The sequence below is a fragment of the Melospiza georgiana genome, chromosome 26 (genome assembly GCF_028018845.1).
Source record: "Melospiza georgiana isolate bMelGeo1 chromosome 26, bMelGeo1.pri, whole genome shotgun sequence".
Classification (NCBI taxonomy): domain Eukaryota; kingdom Metazoa; phylum Chordata; class Aves; order Passeriformes; family Passerellidae; genus Melospiza; species Melospiza georgiana.
The window spans coordinates 4,539,147-4,555,815 of NC_080455.1; the positions used below are offsets into that span (position 1 = coordinate 4,539,147).

At 49.1% G+C, this 16,669-nt stretch overlaps 3 protein-coding genes across 5 annotated transcripts in view; 1 reads left to right on the plus strand and 2 right to left on the minus strand.

Annotated features, from left to right (window-relative positions):
• Nucleotides 1-476: 476 nt before the first annotated feature.
• On the minus strand, nucleotides 477-3,134 carry MICOS13 (mitochondrial contact site and cristae organizing system subunit 13). Its single transcript, XM_058040717.1, has 4 exons — nucleotides 3,069-3,134; nucleotides 1,898-2,054; nucleotides 1,116-1,167; nucleotides 477-669 (listed from the first exon to the last, which is right to left on the minus strand). Exons 1-4 carry the CDS (start codon nucleotides 3,095-3,097, stop codon nucleotides 572-574), a joined length of 336 nt encoding a protein of 111 aa, XP_057896700.1. The 5' UTR covers nucleotides 3,098-3,134; the 3' UTR covers nucleotides 477-571.
• Nucleotides 3,135-3,371: 237 nt separating this feature from the next.
• Nucleotides 3,372-9,433, plus strand: HSD11B1L (hydroxysteroid 11-beta dehydrogenase 1 like). Of its 2 annotated transcripts, XM_058040716.1 has the most exons (8): nucleotides 3,372-3,392; nucleotides 4,065-4,373; nucleotides 5,047-5,177; nucleotides 6,101-6,212; nucleotides 6,572-6,663; nucleotides 7,563-7,656; nucleotides 8,509-8,674; nucleotides 8,848-9,433. In XM_058040716.1, the coding sequence occupies exons 2-8, from the start codon at nucleotides 4,289-4,291 to the stop codon at nucleotides 9,032-9,034; spliced, it is 867 nt and encodes a 288-aa protein (XP_057896699.1). In that variant the 5' UTR covers nucleotides 3,372-3,392; nucleotides 4,065-4,288; the 3' UTR covers nucleotides 9,035-9,433. The 2 variants fall into 2 exon arrangements, with proteins under 2 accessions (XP_057896699.1, XP_057896698.1); XM_058040715.1 differs by lacking the exon at nucleotides 3,372-3,392 and having other exon boundaries at nucleotides 3,611-4,373.
• Nucleotides 9,434-9,802: 369 nt separating this feature from the next.
• CELF5 (CUGBP Elav-like family member 5) overlaps nucleotides 9,803-16,669 on the minus strand; it is a 42,074-nt gene continuing 35,207 nt past the window's right edge. For both annotated transcript variants that reach the window (XM_058040714.1, XM_058040712.1), the window contains exons 7-13: nucleotides 15,101-15,245; nucleotides 14,411-14,557; nucleotides 14,143-14,205; nucleotides 13,972-14,055; nucleotides 12,833-12,976; nucleotides 12,573-12,737; nucleotides 9,803-11,728 (exon numbers count right to left, since the gene is read on the minus strand). In XM_058040714.1, coding sequence (XP_057896697.1) covers nucleotides 12,610-12,737; nucleotides 12,833-12,976; nucleotides 13,972-14,055; nucleotides 14,143-14,205; nucleotides 14,411-14,557; nucleotides 15,101-15,245 — 711 coding nt within the window. In that variant the 3' untranslated portion in view covers nucleotides 9,803-11,728; nucleotides 12,573-12,609. The remainder of the gene's footprint in view (nucleotides 11,729-12,572; nucleotides 12,738-12,832; nucleotides 12,977-13,971; nucleotides 14,056-14,142; nucleotides 14,206-14,410; nucleotides 14,558-15,100; nucleotides 15,246-16,669) is intronic.

Consider the following 16,669-nt stretch of genomic DNA (forward strand, 5'->3'; position numbering starts at 1 on the left):
TGCCTGTGAAAAGTGACAGGAGCACCTCAATAATATGTTCCACCTTTTGCACCTACTTTATATTGCAGGAAAAATCAAAACCTGTGACTGAAAAGTGACCTTGTGAAAGTTTTCATGCACATTAAAATGAAAATGTGCACAGTCTGCCAACTGGGCCATGGTGCAAGCTAACAAAAGGTTTCATGCAGATAAACTTTGCTCAGTTATGTATCATCCTCCCAGGCCATCATCTTTTACTGTTACCTTGGAGTTTTTTTTTTTTTTTTAAACTCTTGTTGGCTTGGTTTGAATTAGATTGCATTTATCTTCAAGATTAATTCAGCTTCAGAATAATTATTTTATTTCCAAGCTTTAGAACAGAAGCTGTTCTCAGCACTTCATCACAACTATCTGATTCCTGGAGCCTTGGATCAGTGCTAAGACAAAGCAGGCTAAAAATTCCACTCTGCAGGCTAAAACCAACCCAAATACAAATGAAAGTTCCACCAAAGTCTTTTATTGTAGCCCTTACACGGCTGAGCTGCCCTCCAGAGGTGGAGATGGAGAGAATCCTGAGCTCTGGAGAACGTGTTCATTTCATGAGATCCTTCACATATTTCCAGCCTTCCACTGTGTACTCACAGGCCCTGCTGGGAGCTGCAGACAAGGCACCCATGACTGTGTGCACCCCTGCAAGCAAAGCAGAGAAAAATTACCCCAAAATCATCATCCAAGCCAAATTTCCCAATTTCAAACAGATCTCTTTAAGCCCTGAGCATTTGTGACACAGAAATTCCAACCTCAGCGTCTGTCATGAGCTAAGACAATTACAGGACTGAGCTCAGCTCTTTGTTTAATTCCTGTTTTATTTCTGGCCTTGCTACAGACTCCTTGGGTGATGCTGGACATGTCACAGTTATTTGTGGATTGTGTTTCCCCACAATTACATGAAGATTCTTTCCTGCACCATAAAACCTATATATTACTAGGTATTTATAACCTAGTATAGGTATTAATTACTTGGTATTTATAGGTTTGCCCTTCAAACAAAAATGTCTAAAATTCTAATAACAATGGGAATGCTCATCCCTTCTGAAAAACTGAGCCCAGACTCAGTTACTGAGTAGTTATTTTACCTTTATTCCAGGAAGCAGAGAGGGAAAAGTCAATTTTTGGAGTGGCTGGGAGCTAGAAAGAAAGAGAGAGAACAAAATATCAGCACTTGAGTGGTTTCACTGGGAATTCACATCACCTTGGCAAAGCCTCTTGACCTCAGATCTCAAAAATACTTAGGTGCCATAAGCCTCAAAAGGGACCAGACATGATGTTTAAAGTCTGGGTTTTGCCTTTTCCTGCAATATAAAGTAGGTGCAAAAAGTAAAACATACTATTTAGGTGCTCCTGAAAAAGCATCTCAATGGCTGTCTCTGTTAGTTTGTAATATGAAAAATTTTCTCAAACTTTAAGCAAAGGTTTCTTATTTTCTGAGGATTTTTAAAACTAAGAACCACTCACAGAGGAGGGGCCTCTTCAAGCAATTTAAATTCAACTTGAACTGTTAGCAGTGTGAAAAATTGGGAGGATAATATTTTCATTGTTTTTCTTAAAAACAAGTAGGATCCTTCAGAAGAAAACTGCACAGTGAATTATCTCCCAGAGCATGTTTGCAGTCCCCCCCTTGACCCTCTGCTTACCCCTTTCCTTTGAAATAACATCTGTGAGCAATATCTCTGCCCCAAATTTAGCATTTTATTCGCCTTCCATTTCAATCCTCTTCAAAATATTTGCCATGTGAAACCCAGTTTTAGCAGTAAAACTCCTGCCAGCCTCACTGGAATCAAGAATATCAGCCCCATATCTTCTCCCCCTGATTCAGAGAAGGTGTTTGTGCTGCAGGGATCACCTGAGCAGCCCTCACCTCCCAGCCCAGGTAATCTGTCCACTCTTGGATAGCTGGAGGCAGCGTTTCTTGAGCTTTTTTCAGGGCTTCAGCACCTTCTATGCCACTGCCCAGCAGCCCCTGGTCGTATGCCACGTACACAGCAGCTCCAGCCAGGCCTCCTTTGACCAGAAACCTGAAAGAATTGAAAGCACAACAGTTCAGTTCTTGTTCTGACCATCAGTGCAGCTCTCTCAGTGGTTGGGACTGCCTCATGTGTTACTGTAAGTAAAAATCAGCAGAAAAACACCTTCCTATGTTCCTTGCCTCCCCAGGACAACTATTCCCTGTCATCCCCTTGAAACTACTTCTAATTCACATTTTTATCAGTGATGGTTTTCAATTTAAAAATGAGAAAGCGTCAAGTTCTTCAAGAGCATGTGCCACTTTTTAAAGCCTGAGAATCCCTGGCACATTCCTCTGCTAAAAGCAACTCAAGGATTCTGCAGTGAGCAAGCCATCTATGTTAATTCTTCCTGATAAATCTGATATTTATCTAATAAATCTGACAGACACCAATATCTTGTTAAGCTCATTACAGCCCAGTCAACACCTGGCCACGGCTTTTAACGTTTCCCTGCACGATGTGCAGTCACCAGTTTTACAGCTGTGATGACAACCTACAAAAGGGAAGATGGGAAGGGAATATTTGGCATTTATTGGCATTTCTATTATAAATAAGAGATGGAAGTGACTGATTTTCCCAGATTCACAGAGAGATGTTTTCCCTTTAAGAAAACAGCAAAAGCTGTACAAGGGGACAACCGAAAACTTGGCAGACAGCGGTACTGCAGTAGTAGGATGTAGGACAGATACAAGAGAGCTGAGAAGAGAGAACCAATTTTTAAAGTCGTGTATTCACATGCTCCGAGCTACTCCCGGCTTTGTTACGTGTCCGTGCCCGCAGAGAGCGGCGGGGCCCTCCCGGCCGGTGCAGACACGCTCGGGGAGCCGCGGGGGCAGGCGAGGCCAAGGGCGCGGAGCGAGGCGAGCAGAGCCGAGGGACGGGGAGGCCGCGGGCCTGGGGACGGGCCGGGGACAGCCCGGGCACTGAGCACTGAGGGGCGGGCAGGGAGTACCGGGGGTAAGCGCCGTGCGGAGGGTGCGGGAGGGCCGGGCCGGGAGGGCGGGCAGGGCCTGCGGGACTCACTTGGCAGCGGGCAGCAGCCGGGCGGCCATGGCGGCGGCGGGGCCGGAACCGTCACGTGCGCGCGAGGCCCCGCCCGCGCCGCCGGCGTGAGGGGCGTGAGGGACGGGAGGGGGCCGGGAAGGGCGTGAGGGGCTCGAGAGGGACGGGCAGGGTAGAACAGAACAGAGCTGAGCAGGGCCGGGCAGGGCGTGAGGGGCGTGAGGGGGCCAGGCAGGGCTTGAAGGGGACGGCGGGGCTGAGGGCGTGAGGGGGCCGGGCCGGGCAGGGCAGGGCTGGAGGGCATGAGGGGCGTGACAAGGACGGACAGGGCTGAGGGAGTGAGGGGTATTGAGGGGGCCGGGCCGGGCCGGGCAGGGCAGGGCTGGGCTGGGCTGGGCTGGGCTGGGCTTGGATGGGCTTGGGGGGCATGACAGGGACGGACAGGGCTGAAGACGTGAGGGGCGAGAGGGACAGGCAGGGCCGAGCCGAGCCGAATCGAGGGTGTGAGGGGGCCGGGCAGAGCTGAAGAGGCTGGGCAGGACTTGAGGGGCGTGAGGGGGCCGGGCAGGGTTGAAGGAGCCGGGCAGGGCTGAGGCTGTGAGGGTGCCGGGCAGGACTTGAGGGCGGGAGGAGCGTGAGGGGCCAGGCAGGGTCGAGGATGTGAAGGGGCCAGGCTGGGCAGGGCTGAGCCGAGCCGAGCCGAGCTGAGTGAGGGGCCAGGCAAGGCTGAAGGGGCTGGGCAGGTCTTGAGGGGCGTGAGGGGGCCGAACGCGGCTCCTGCGCCTTTGTGGCGCTGTCCCCGCCGCTGTGTGTTTTGTCGCGCTGTGTCGCGGCGTGGTGGCGGAGCAGCTCATCCCGCTGCTCTTCTCATCCAGACACGGCTCCGTCCTGTGGGCTCTGCCGCCGCCTCCCTCCCGAGATCCCGCTGCTTTGGGGTCACTGCTGCCAGCTGTCGTTAGTCTTTAATGAATTAAGAGCTCTCTAAGATTAGACACGAGGGTTTTTTTTCTCCTGTAGGCTCTGAGTGCAGAGGGCTGTGGCAATTGCCGGTGAAAAATCCTTTTTATTCTTGACCAAGGTGGCTGTAGCTCTCAGGGGAAAGACCCTTCAGGTGGGCTTTCGGTTCTACAAAAGCCTCTCCCAGGCTGGCTCCAGGCATCAGAGGAAGGAGAACACGGTGTTATTTTGGTTGAAGTGCTCAGCTTCAAGACTTCACTTTGTTCCTCACAGCTTGGAGGGGTATGAAGGCAATTGGAAAAGTGCTTTGTGCTACAGGAGTTGTAGCTGGGCTCATAGCTTTCTTCTGGAAAGACGACTTTAACCCAGGTAGGCTCGCCAGGGGGATGATTTCAAGCTGAAATGTAAGTCACACAAGGGAAGAGGTTGAGTTTCCAAATTTGGACTGATGGTCTCATTCCTGCCCATAGTCTTACTAGAGTTGGTGGTCCCAAAGCAATGTTTCATTCCCAGAAACAAAGAGAAACTTGAAACAAAGAGAAAGATGAAATTATCTAAGAGCAGGGATCCTGCTGTCTCTGTGGGAGAAAAAATGGCACTTTGTTACTGCCTTGCTCTTTTTATGTTTTGGTTGTAAATTCCTTGGTGCAAATTCAAGAACCCTCTCTAGAGGTGTGCAGTGCCTGGCACAAGGGGGCTGATGTGCCTCCAGACTGATGGCAAAAAAATGATTTGCAGAAGGCACATAGCCTGGTTCTGGTTTCTGTATAGCTTCTCAGAAGGCGAAAAACAACTTCAGGAACTTGGCTCTTGAATGATTTTGGTCTAGCAATCAAAATCTAGACCCTGTGACACAGCTAGCTGGCATTCATCATGTCATTGCATCACCAGTCCTGCCTATTCTAGTTCTGGAGAAGCACCAAGAATTTTTGAGCACTCAGGTGCATCTTTCTTCTTTAAAGCTCTGCCAGTAGTTAAGGGCAGCTCCTCTGCTGCTTTCTTCACTTATTCCTGTGTCTTTTCTTCTCTTTCCCATAAAAAGAGAGCCTGTCTGGTGCCCGTGTTCTCGTGACTGGAGCCAGTGCTGGGATTGGAGAGCAGATAGCATATCACTATGCCAGATTTGGTGCTGAGATTGTGTTGACTGCCAGGAGGGAAGCTGTGCTGCAGAAGGTAAGAACCTCATCCTTGTATGGGGGAACACATGAGAGATTCAGGCTTTTACCAAACCAACAAAAAAAAAAGAGTTGTCAGCATGATAGATTTTCCTTCAGAACTGTCAAGCATGAACCCAGAAGAGAAGAAGATGCAAAAACACTGCCTGAGCTTTAACTGCCTGAATATTTATTTATATGAGGGGATTCTGTGAAGCTGCATCAGGGAAAGTTCAGGCTGGACATTAGGAAAATGTACAAAAAATATTGTGCAACTTTTCAGAGTCCAAATTGTTCTATTTGTAGCTGTTTTGTTAAAAACTCAAGACTTTTTGTAGGTTAAATGCTTTTTGACCAAGTCCAACAGATGAGACTTCTTCATCTTTATGAAATGGGGCAATATTTAGAAAGGGGAACTCTTTAATTGTGGGGATTTGTGACTTCCAAGGAAAGTTCTTCACTGTGAAATGGTGCCAAAGGTGAGCTGGGGACAGTGAGCATAATAATAATTCCTAATGACTGGAAGGCATTATTTCAAAACTGCATATCATTGTCAGGCACATTCACACACTCAGCATAGCAAAGGAACTATGAAAGATGAATTCTTTTTCAGTTATTCTGGAAAAAAGAGAAGAATTTAATGTAAATCCTTGTTCCAGAAGATTTCTCCTGAAGAAGATGGGAGTTTTTTTCCAGTGAATCTTGATCCTGTCCCAGGTAGATTGTTTAAGCAGACAGTAAAATAGAGGTGTCTCTTTGCAGGGTGCAGATTCAAAGTCTGGATGCAGAATGAGCTCTCCATGGCCCAAACAATAATAAACTTTAAAATAAAGTGTGTCTCTGTCCAGAACTGACTCTCACTGACTGTAGTTTGTGCTTTAAGATGCCCTTTCCCCCAATCTTTTTTCACATATTAATCTTTGGGGTGTGTTCTTTTACAAGGTGATGGAGAAATGCCTGACACTCGGAGCAAAGAAAACATTTTACATCCCTGCAGATATGTCTTCCCCTTCAGAGCCTGAAAGGGTGGTGCAGTTTGCTGTCCAAAAGCTGGGTAAGCATCCTGAGCATCTCTGGCTTTCAGGGCTGTGCAGAGTTCTCATTCTGGTAGGAGCTTCCTTCTTCAGTTCCCTGAACTGAGAAAGGTGTAAAGGACATAGATGTACCACCAGAGCTGAGTTCTGCACCTGAATCATGCTGAAACATCATTTCAGGGAGTTACTGTCAAAGTCAAACAGTTTTCCTTTCAGTTCTACCCCTGAGGAGCAGCCAAAGCTGCTCCCAGATGAGCATATTTAACCTGCCTTCATGGTAAAGCACTTCCATCCTTCTGAGGAAGTGTTGGAGCCCTCCTGGCATTGATGCTCAGGGATGGAAGAGCTCCTTGTGTCACTGCTCTTTCTGCTCTCCAAGGGGGCCTGGATTACCTGGTGCTGAACCACATCGGCACCAACCGCTTCCAGGAGTGGGCTGGGGATGTGGAGTACACGCGCTGGCTGCTGCAGGTGAGGCTCCCTGGGTCCCTGAGCTTCCTGGGTCCCCTGAGCTCCCTGGGTCCCCTCAACTCCCTGGGCCCCCTGAGCTCCTTGGGTCCCCTGAGCTCCCTGGGTCCCCTCAACTCCCTGGGCCCCTGAGCTCCCTGGGTCCCCTCAACTTCCTCGGTCCCCTCAACTTCCTGGGTCCCCTGAGCTTCCCAGCTCCCCTCAACTTCCCAGCTCCCCTGCAACTTCCCAGCTCCCCTGTAACTCCCCTGGCTTCTCCTGGGATTTTGGGACTTGTGCTGGTCAGAGTTGACCCCAAGATGCATTAGAAAGTCTCTTTTCCCAACCTGGCAGTCAAAGAAGGAGTCAGAACTCTTCTGGTTTTGTTCTCAAGGTTGTTTATTGATTCTTATCTATAAAATTCTTTCTCTGACCCACCGAGGTCTGTGTGGCAGGTCAGGTTGAGGAGAGTGAGAACTTAGGAACATAGGGAAGACATTAATATAATTTAAGAGAGCAGTCAAGCTCTGAAGAGATGCTGAATTTTGTGCCTCGTAGTCTGAGCTCAGTCAAGAGAAACTTAGAAGGGGAGCAAACTGAGACTGGTGTCTTTGTCAGGGATTGCAGAGTAAAGAAAAGCATAAAGAAAAAGCAGGGACAGCCAGTTGTACCTTGTTAGGAAATCTGTATGTTAAAGCCCAGGAGAAACCTTTGCTCTGGATCTTCTTCACTGCTTTTTCTGGAATCTGAAAGACTCATGGGTGCAATGTTTGCCCCCATCCTTAGAGATGATTTCTCTCACTTGATGTTTGAAAAGGCAATTCCAAACCACGCTCATTTCCGTTTCTGACCACTCTATTGACTTTCTTGGCTCATGCTTCCAAACCCTCTTGCTTTTTCCATGTCTACATTTATCATTCCAGGTGAATTTTTTGAGTTATGTGGCTCTTGCAACAGCAGCTCTTCCCACCCTGGAGAAGAACAGAGGTGCTCTGGTGGTTGTTTCATCCCTCACAGGTTGGTGACTTTACCTGGAGTTAAGTGCTGGCCTTGTGGAAACAATGATTCCCAATACTGTTCATATTTCTCTGTTGTTCTACTCCTAAACATTTTCAAACTGTGCTTTTTATAGCATATAATAATATTATAATAAATAGATAATATATATTATTACTATAGTAGTATATATTTTATTATATATATTACTATATTATATATATTATGTATATTATATATTATATATGTATATGTATGTATATATATACATATGCATATGTATGTGTATATGTATATATATATACATATGTATATGAATACATATACTATATTATACATAATATAATATATTACTATATTATTAAATATATAAAAATATATATTTAATAATATAGTAATATATATTACTATAGTCATATGTATTTTACTATATATATAATATATATTACTATATTATATATAATATATATAATATATATTATTATATATGTATGTATATATATACATATGTATAGGTGTATATGTGTGCATATATATAATATATATTACTATATTATATATATTACTATATATATAATATATAATATATAATATATAATATATAATATATAATATATAATATATAATATATAATATATAATATAATATATATTACTATATTATTATATATAATTATATATATATTTAATAATGTAATAATATATATGACTATAGTAATATGTATTTTAATATAATTACAGAAAGGGAGACTCACCTGAACAGGAGTTGAGATACAGTATGACAAAGCCTCCATCTTTTCCCAGATTCCTTCTCCATGGATCCTCCTTACACCCACTATCCTGGGGTTTTCCATTCTCCCTTTTCCCTTTCCAGGGAAATTGCCCACTCCCTTCACCACTTCTTACTCTGCCACCAAGTTTGCCCTGGATGGATTCTTCAGCTCGCTGCGCCACGAGCTCATCATGCGGAGCAGAGATGTGTCAGTCACCCTGTGCATCCTGGGCCTGATTGACACCGAGTCAGCACTGGAGTACACCAGGTGTGTGTTTGTCTGCAGGAACTCATCTCTTCTTGAAAACGTGCAAAAAAATGCACAGCAGCTCTGTCTGAGGGGGTGTGGGGAGAGTGCACCTGCCTGGGCACGCACAGTGGGTGTTCACTGTGGAACAGGAGCTGTGGGGTCAGGTGTGTGACCCTGTGCCCGTTTTGCAGGGGCAAAGTGCTGCTCAGCGCCTCCCCCGCTCCCGAGGCCGCGCTCGCCATCGTCCGGGGCGGAGCCGCTCGGGCACCCGAGATTTTCTACCCGCGGTGGCTGCGGCCGCTCTGCTGCCTCTGGGCTCTGTTCCCCAGCAGCGGGAACCAGGTGCTGCGGACTTTCTATAACTACAGCAGCCCCTGAGGGGTGCCCAGTCTCGTCCTACAGCCCTGTAATCCCATTCCTGCCATCCCACTAAGCACTGCTGTCAATCAGGAGCAGGGCAGCAGCGCTGGCAAAATCCCATTTTCCTAACGTGACTCGTGGTCTCTCATCCTGCTTCAACCATGGTTCTGCTGCTGCTACCCATCAGTCAGAGATTTCTCCCAACTCTGCCTCAGCCTTCCTCCCATCTCCCTCCTCCTTCAGCCTCACCTGTGTGCTCTGACTGCATCCAGCCCCAGTTTAACCCCTGTGTGTCTGCACAGGATGTCCTGGAATGGCTGCACGTCCTCCTCCACTTCATTTTGGATCCCATGAACCCTCTTGCTTCCTCTAAGTAGAATTTTTATCTCTATTTTAATTAAACAAGTTTTTAATGTCTTGGTGTTATGTGTTGATACTTCCTCTGTGATGAAATATTCTGTGGGCCAAGGGCTGTTTGCTGAGCCCATGTGAACTGTTCAATTAGCCCAGGGGTCTGGCAATGTCTTTAAGTGTAAGCACTACCTAAAAGCAGGTACAACTAACAACATGAAGTAGAGCCCCAGTTACTTAGCAAGTAAAACTTTTATTAAATAAATTTAGGATTTTTTTTGACCAGAGTGAGGAATTTGACATTGACAAAGCTTGTATCGCACCTGTAACATTGTACAGTCACATCAGTAACTGTGATGGAAGAAACTGTAAATGCTTGTTTTAAACCAGCTTGACCTAGGATTCCCAAAGTCCTTTTTTTTCCCCCATTTTGCATTTGTTCATATTTTTTCTTTTTTTCTTTTTTTTTTGTTTTGTTCAAAATTAGACTAAGTTTAAACTTCATGAAATTACTTGTAGCAGAAATAAAGTACATTATACAAATCACATACATAATAGATGTTAAGTATAAAAATGGTATTTACAATAAGTAAACATGGACTATAGAAACACACAGACTCTCACAGCTTCATTCACCTCTCATAAACTCTCAGCATCAGACACAGAAGGGTGGTTGAGGAGATCTGAAGGTACTTAAAGGACTGTGCCACAAACACCTGAACAAAGGGCAAACTGGAGGAGAATGAGAGTTGGCCGAGATTCTCCAAAATCCCCATAGCTCACTTCAGTATCAATTGCACCAACTTTGCCCCACCAACTCTCTTGTCCCTATTTCAATGTGCTCACACACCCTCACACACACACAATGCTTGTGGTACCTTATCAAACTCTGACTATTGAAATCGTTCATTCCTTATCACTCTGGGGTTTGTTGGTCTGTTCTGCCTTGCTTTCCTTTCCTTCCTTTTGTAGAAACTTGAAGAGACTGTTCCAAACTGTTCAAGGGCTGTGCCTTGGCAGGATGACACACTCCCCACTCCCAGGGGATCTTTTTAAAATCGAGTTCTGAACTACATTCTGTGCTTTAGAGTTTGTGTATATAGCATATAGAGCTGTCCCTACATATATATATGTGTATATATATATGTATATGCTGCATAATGTAAAATCTGTCTCTTGGAGGGGGTGCTGGGGGGGAAATCCCACAATGGAACCCTCTTTCATCCTGTTTTCCTTGCATCTGCTGGGGAAAGCTGCTGAATTCAGAGGGAGAAAACGTCCTGTGTCACCTGGAATGAGACCTGCCCACTGCCCAGTGCTGGTATCGACACAGGGAGGCAGTGTGCAGCCCTGGGAGCCTCCTCTGCATCTGCTCACTCTCTCATCTCCTCCTGCCTTCACCAGGAAAATGCAGTTGCCATGGAGAGCTGTGCACCACGATCTGTGCCATGTGTGGGGAGGCAGTGCAGCTCCTCTCTGTTAGGGACTGGTTTGCTGTGCTTTCAGCCTGATCACAGCGTGCTCAGGGCAGGGGCTGGCACCACATCCCAGGAGCTTGGTCTGCAGGAGCCCTTGGAAAGGTAGGACAGAGCTCTCCAGATCCTGAACCAGGCTGGTGCTAAGGTGGATGAGTGACTCAAGCTGAGCAGCTGACTGCCCTAATCCTGCAGGAATGTATTTCTCCTTATTCTTACTCTCGAGATGTGCTCTCCCTCTCCCTCTCTCTCTCCCTCTCTCTCTCTCTCTCTCTTTTTCTCTCCCCAACCCACCCCCAGCTCCCTCTCTCCAAAATGTTCAGGCCTATCTGCAGTGCATGCTGAGAAGACACTGTTGCAAAGGCAAACCCCTCAATTTCCAACACCTCTTGCAAGCAGTCACTCTCTGAATGGAAAAGTTTGGTCCTGTGAGCTAGTTTAAAAAAAAAATAGAGACTGTATATATTTATAGTTATCTATGAAAGGGCCAGAAACAGAGCAGGAGGGAGGGAGGGAGGGAAATAAATTTCCACACATCACTGCAGTAACCTAGAGACACACCATGGGTTTGCTTGGTCCATGTTCTCCAGCCACACCCCAAGGAAGAGCTGCGTGTCCCAGGGGCTGCTGGTTTGCTGGTCCCTTTGCTTTGCACCACGTTAGCAGCAAAAATGCGAGTCCAGGCGTGGCAAGAATCTTCCTCCTGGGCAGATATTGAGCCTTCTCTTTAATTGCATGTCTTGGAGAGGAGGGGAGGAGGAAGATGGGGTGGGAAAGGTGGGAAGCCGAGGAAGGAAAGGGGTGGTGTCAAAAGAGTCGATAAATTTACTGGCCTCTCTGAAAATCAACCTGAAGCAGAAATTCTTCCTCTGGACTTTCCCTTCACCTGAACAGAAATGGAGGAGGGAGGGAATTGGGAGATTAGGAGGGCATCTGTGCAAACCTCAGGCTCTGAGCTGCTGCTTAAACATGGAGGACTCTGACCCAGATCAGATCAGCCCTGCCCTGCTCCCCATCTGTAGGCTGGCAGGAGTTGGCTCTTGGACAGCAGCCCTTCAAGGGTCTCACCTTCTCTCTGCTTTTCTGTGATCCCTGTGAAGCATGGAATTGTCTCTTCTCACCCCAGAAAGCACAGTTTGCAGACTAACCACTGGGGTTTAATACCTTTTTAGGCAGTCAAAAGCTTTTTGGGAGCAGTTGGACAGCACAGAAAAACCTTGCTTAGAGCACAAACAGGGCAATGGAACCATCTGCCTGTCAGGGCACTCACAGGCCTTGATGAACTTGACCAGCCCCAGCAGTGTCTGTCCACAGTGCCCACAGCTCCAGGAGTCTCCTCAGAGCCCTGTGCCATCACCCTCTGTCTGACACAGGGTGGAAGTGCCAGTCCCACCTGCCCAAGGACCTGTGCTGTCCATGGATCTCATCACCTGGGCTCCAACCCCTGCACTGGCTTCCCACCTCCATGTTTATTATGATAATTACAGACCTGCCTGGCAATCACTGAACTCTGACCCTCCTCACCTTCCTCAGACCTGACCCTGATCTTCCTGGCTTGGCTTTGGGCTTGCCCCACAGCCACAGATTTCCCTGATTGATTGATTGTTTTGATGATTGCTGAACCTGGCCATCATCACCCTGTGCCCCACCAGCTGTCCCTGCCTCCACTCCTGGGCTCCCACCCTGCAGGGAGCAGCTGGCAGAGCTGTGCCCTGCTGGGGACACTGTACCTGTGCTGCAGAAGTGACTCCTGCTGGCTCCCTGCTGTCAGTAGGGGTGGTTGGCATCCTTGGGCCGTTTTAGCTGCACCTTCAAGCGCTTCATGCCAATCTGGAAGCCATTCATGGCCTGGATTGCAGTCTGTGCACTGGATGGGTTGTCAAAGCTCACAAAACCTGAAGGAAGGACACAGGATGGGTGACAGTGGCACTGTTGGTGCCATGCCCAGTGTGTCACTGTCACTGATCATGCTGTCCCTGCCTGCACTTACCAAAACACTTGCTCTGGTTGGTGGCACGGTCCATGAACACTTTTGAGGAGATGATATTGCCAAAGGGCAGGAACATCTGCATCAGCTCGTTGTCTCCAAACTCCTGGGGGAGATGGTAGATGAAGAGATTGCAGCCTTCAGGACCTGCAGGTATGGGGGTGATGGAGGAGGACAAAACAGAAAGCCCCCAAAGGGCAGGGGAAGAGAAATGGGCTCAACTCACAGCTCAGCACTGGAGGAGAGCCCAAGCCCTGCCTCCCTCTGCTCTGACCTCCCCTTGCTTGTCCCTGCCACTGGTCCATCAAGGGATCTGAGGGCTCTCAAAGAGAGACTGGGAGACTCTATACAAAATTAGAGTTTCTGGAGAGCAGATTCTCTTTCAAAGCTTGCCCAGCTCCAACACAGGGTGTAGGAACTCTGTGAGTGTCTGGGTGCTGTTTTGCTGGAAGGAAATCAGCTGAGGTGAGAGCTCAGAGCTGTCCCAGTCCTTGGAGAGTGGCAGACACTGCTGTGTGACAGCTGCTGCCTTCAGCCCAGAGGCCACAGCCTTAACTGGAAACCTCCTGGATTGCCACACTCCCAATTTATGGACCTGGTGCTGTCCACTCCTTCACTTGCTGCTCCCTTGCTGGCACGTGCTCTACCAACCAGGTGCAGAGAGACAATGCCTTTGCCTCCAAATTCTATTCAAGCCAGTTTTGAAGTTGAAAATAAATTCAGTAGGCTATGAAGGCTGAAAAGAGAGGAGAGCACCCTGCAGAGGCTGGTTTGACTGGCTGCACTGTGGTTCTGGCACCAGCAAAGAGGGGATGAGTGCTCTGCACAGGGAAGGTTCTCTTTGAGCCTGTCCCTGCTCTTTGCACAGGGAAGGTGCTGATTCCCATCCCCTTTGGCATGGAAGGTGTTCCAGGGCCTCCTGCCCCTCTGCACCTGGCCAGATGTGAGGTCAGGAAACACCCTGTGATCCTTCCCACTCACTGCAGACACGTTGCTGTTTCCATACCCCAGCTCCAGCATTAAATATCAGTGGACAAAAATCAGTGCTGTCTCCTTTCCATTGGCTCTGTTGTGCAGCAGATGAGCTCCACAAATCCCACCCACACCTCTGGCCACCCCATTATTCCCAGGGTGATCCTCACCTTCTCTCTGCTGCTGCTGCAGGATGGGAGGCTGCTGGGGGATGCTCTGTGCAATGGGGGTGATGGTGGTGGTTGGATACACAGCTGTAGCCCAAGGAGACAGAACAAAGCATTTACCTGAGGATCTGGTCAGCCACACAAAGGGCTGAGGGAGACAAGGGAAGCTGGTACCTGCATACTGCTGAACTCCTGTGAAGGCTGGGTGCAAAGTCTCTGCTACTGAAGGGCTCTGGGCTGCAGAGAAAAACACAATCAGGACAGCAAAGGAATCACTCATGCATTCTGTGTGTTTGTGTTTCTGTGTTAGTGTTGTTTCCCACCCTCACCCCCAAATGAGTCTCAGTGCCTGGCTGGGAAGGAGCTACAAAAATGTGGGGAATGCAGAAAAGAGGAGCTAATTGCAGTTCCTCAGGTGGGGTTTTTTCACTGCTCTCAATACCTGAATATGGCACAAGGCCATTGGTGTAAACTGTTTCCAAGGTTGGATGCCCATTTGGGAATGGTACCACTCCAGTGAATCCATTGGAAATGGGAGCCACCAGGCCTGGCATGGCTGCTGTTCCCAGGAGAGGTGGTGAATGTAGCCCTGCAGGACAAGGAGAGAGGACAGCCCATGAAATCAAGGTCCCACAGAGTCCCTGCTCCCCCCTTCTGCCAAGACTGCTGTGTCTGAAGCCATTAACTCTTGTATTTGGCACATGGAGACGACAGACTGGTGCTGGAGCCTTCACTAAATGAAGAGGCAGCACTGGTGGGAAGAGTGTGAGAAGAACTGAGTGCTGTCAGAGCTTTGGGTGGGGGAACATCTCTGATCTGGGTTTGCTCAGCACCTGGCAGGACATGAGCCTGCTCTGACAGGGTTTGAACCCAACACTGATTATTCATGAACAGCCAAGTGCAATGCTGAGAACCCAGGTTTTTACAAAAGCTGCAGCAAGAATGCACAGCCACGGGGCAAGAGGATGCGCTGAACACGTGAGGCTGTCAGAGGATCGCAGGAATTTGTGCAGAGCAGAGGCTGCACTGCTGGAAAGCAGCGAGCTGAAGCAGCTGCTGAGCTGGAGCTGCAGAATCCTCTGCCCTGAGGGGACCCTGTGAGTGCTGGAGCTCCCAGCTGGGGGAGCCTCACCTGACGCTGGTGCCATGGGAGTGGCCGGCAGCCCGTTGAGACTGACGGCGCCGATCTGCTGGATGTGGCACGGCGAGAAGGCGACGCCCGGGCTCAGGTAGCTGCCGTGGGACGTGGAGAGAACCGTGGTCTGCTGCTGCATCAGCTGCAAGGCAGGAGCGGGCAGTCAGGGCCTCCCTGTGCCAGGCCCTGCACAGCTGGGGGAGGCTGGGCACAGCAGCCTGGCTGGCACCTCCCCCGGGTGCTGCCACCTGCCCTGGAGCTTCCCCCGAAGCCACTGCTGGGTGGCAGTGCTGCCTGTGCTCCCCTGGCACTGCCAGGCCCACGAGGTCCCTGCAGCTCTGTTCTCACACAGCTGCTGTCCCTGCCAGCGTGGGACAGTGAGAGCCACCCCTGAGAGCCACCCTGTGCTGCAGGCAGGGCACACAGCCCAGATGCCAGGGTCACAGCTGGGCACCCCCATGCTCACCCTCTCGGAGGGGCTGTGGCTCACTCAGCTGGGCAGGGCAGCAGGACAGGCCCCTGGGGCTCTGAGAGCTCCTGCAGAGGGCAGGGAACAGCTCAGGGCTGTGCCCCTGGCACCAGCAGCACTTCCCCATGTGCACTGTCACTCTCCCTGTCACTTCTGCCAGGACAGTGGCACATTCACTAACACAGCTTTGCCCAGGTCCCTCTGCTTCTGCCCAGCCTCCGTGAGCAGATCCTGCTCTGGCATGGGCAGGGCTCTGTGCCAGGCCCAGTTCTGGTGCCCTGCTTTGCCCTCAGAGCCCAGGAGCCCTGAGTTCAGGCTGTCCCCTGGCACTGCCCTGCACCCTGGGGCCGGGGGACATCAGCTCCTCGTGCCAAGGTAGAGATGCACAGTACAGAAGGAAGGGTGGGAGAAGGGTTAAGAGAAGAAAAAAAAAAAATCCTCTGGTCCTATTTGACCATCAGTGGGAGCATAAGATGCCCTCAGAGTGCAGTGGCAAAAATGGCTTAGCTCTGGATGCAAAATTATCCAGCCCTTTATCAGCTCTGCCCTCACACCGAGCAAGAAGAGCAGGGAAGGCCCTCATGGCTCTCAGGAAACCTGAGCTCCTCAGGAGGAGCTGAGGGCTGACACAGGGGGCAAAACCCAAGGAAACACCAAAAAATCTTCCTGAACAGGGGGCAAAACCCAAGGAAACACCAAAAAATCTTCCTGAACAGGGGGCAAAACCCACGGAAACACCAAAAAATCTTCCTGAACAGGGGGCAAAACCCAAGGAAACACCAAAAAATCTTCCTGAACAGGGGGCAAAACCCAAGGAAACACCAAAAAATCTTGCTGGCATTGCCACACAAGCACAGAGCTCTCCAGGAACCCACCCTGCCCAGAAAGGCAGCTGGGCCAGAGCTCAGCTGGAGGATCTGGTAACTCTGAGAGGTTTGTGGCCAGCTAAACCTCCCAATCTCCTCACCCAGCAGCTGATCGTGGCTTCAGCACAAAGAGAAGAGGAATTTCATGGCAGGGCTGCCTCTGGAAGCTGGAACAAGCCCAGCCATGGGGTGAAATTGGATGGAGCCCTTTTGGGGATGGGTGGGAGCTGC

Coding starts and splice junctions, on each gene's coding strand:
- MICOS13 (XM_058040717.1), bottom strand. CDS start 3,097: ATGGCCGCCCGGCTGCTGCCCGCTGCCAA. Junction 1,168..1,897: donor CAGATTACCTGGGCTGGGAG/GTGAGGGCTGCT, acceptor CTTTCTTTCTAG/CTCCCAGCCACTCCAAAAAT. Junction 670..1,115: donor CTCTGCTTCCTGGAATAAAG/GTAAAATAACTA, acceptor CTTTGCTTGCAG/GGGTGCACACAGTCATGGGT.
- HSD11B1L (XM_058040716.1), top strand. CDS start 4,289: ATGAAGGCAATTGGAAAAGTGCTTTGTGCTACAGGAGTTGTAGCTGGG. Junction 6,664..7,562: donor ACACGCGCTGGCTGCTGCAG/GTGAGGCTCCCT, acceptor TTATCATTCCAG/GTGAATTTTTTGAGTTATGT. Junction 8,675..8,847: donor TCAGCACTGGAGTACACCAG/GTGTGTGTTTGT, acceptor CCCGTTTTGCAG/GGGCAAAGTGCTGCTCAGCG.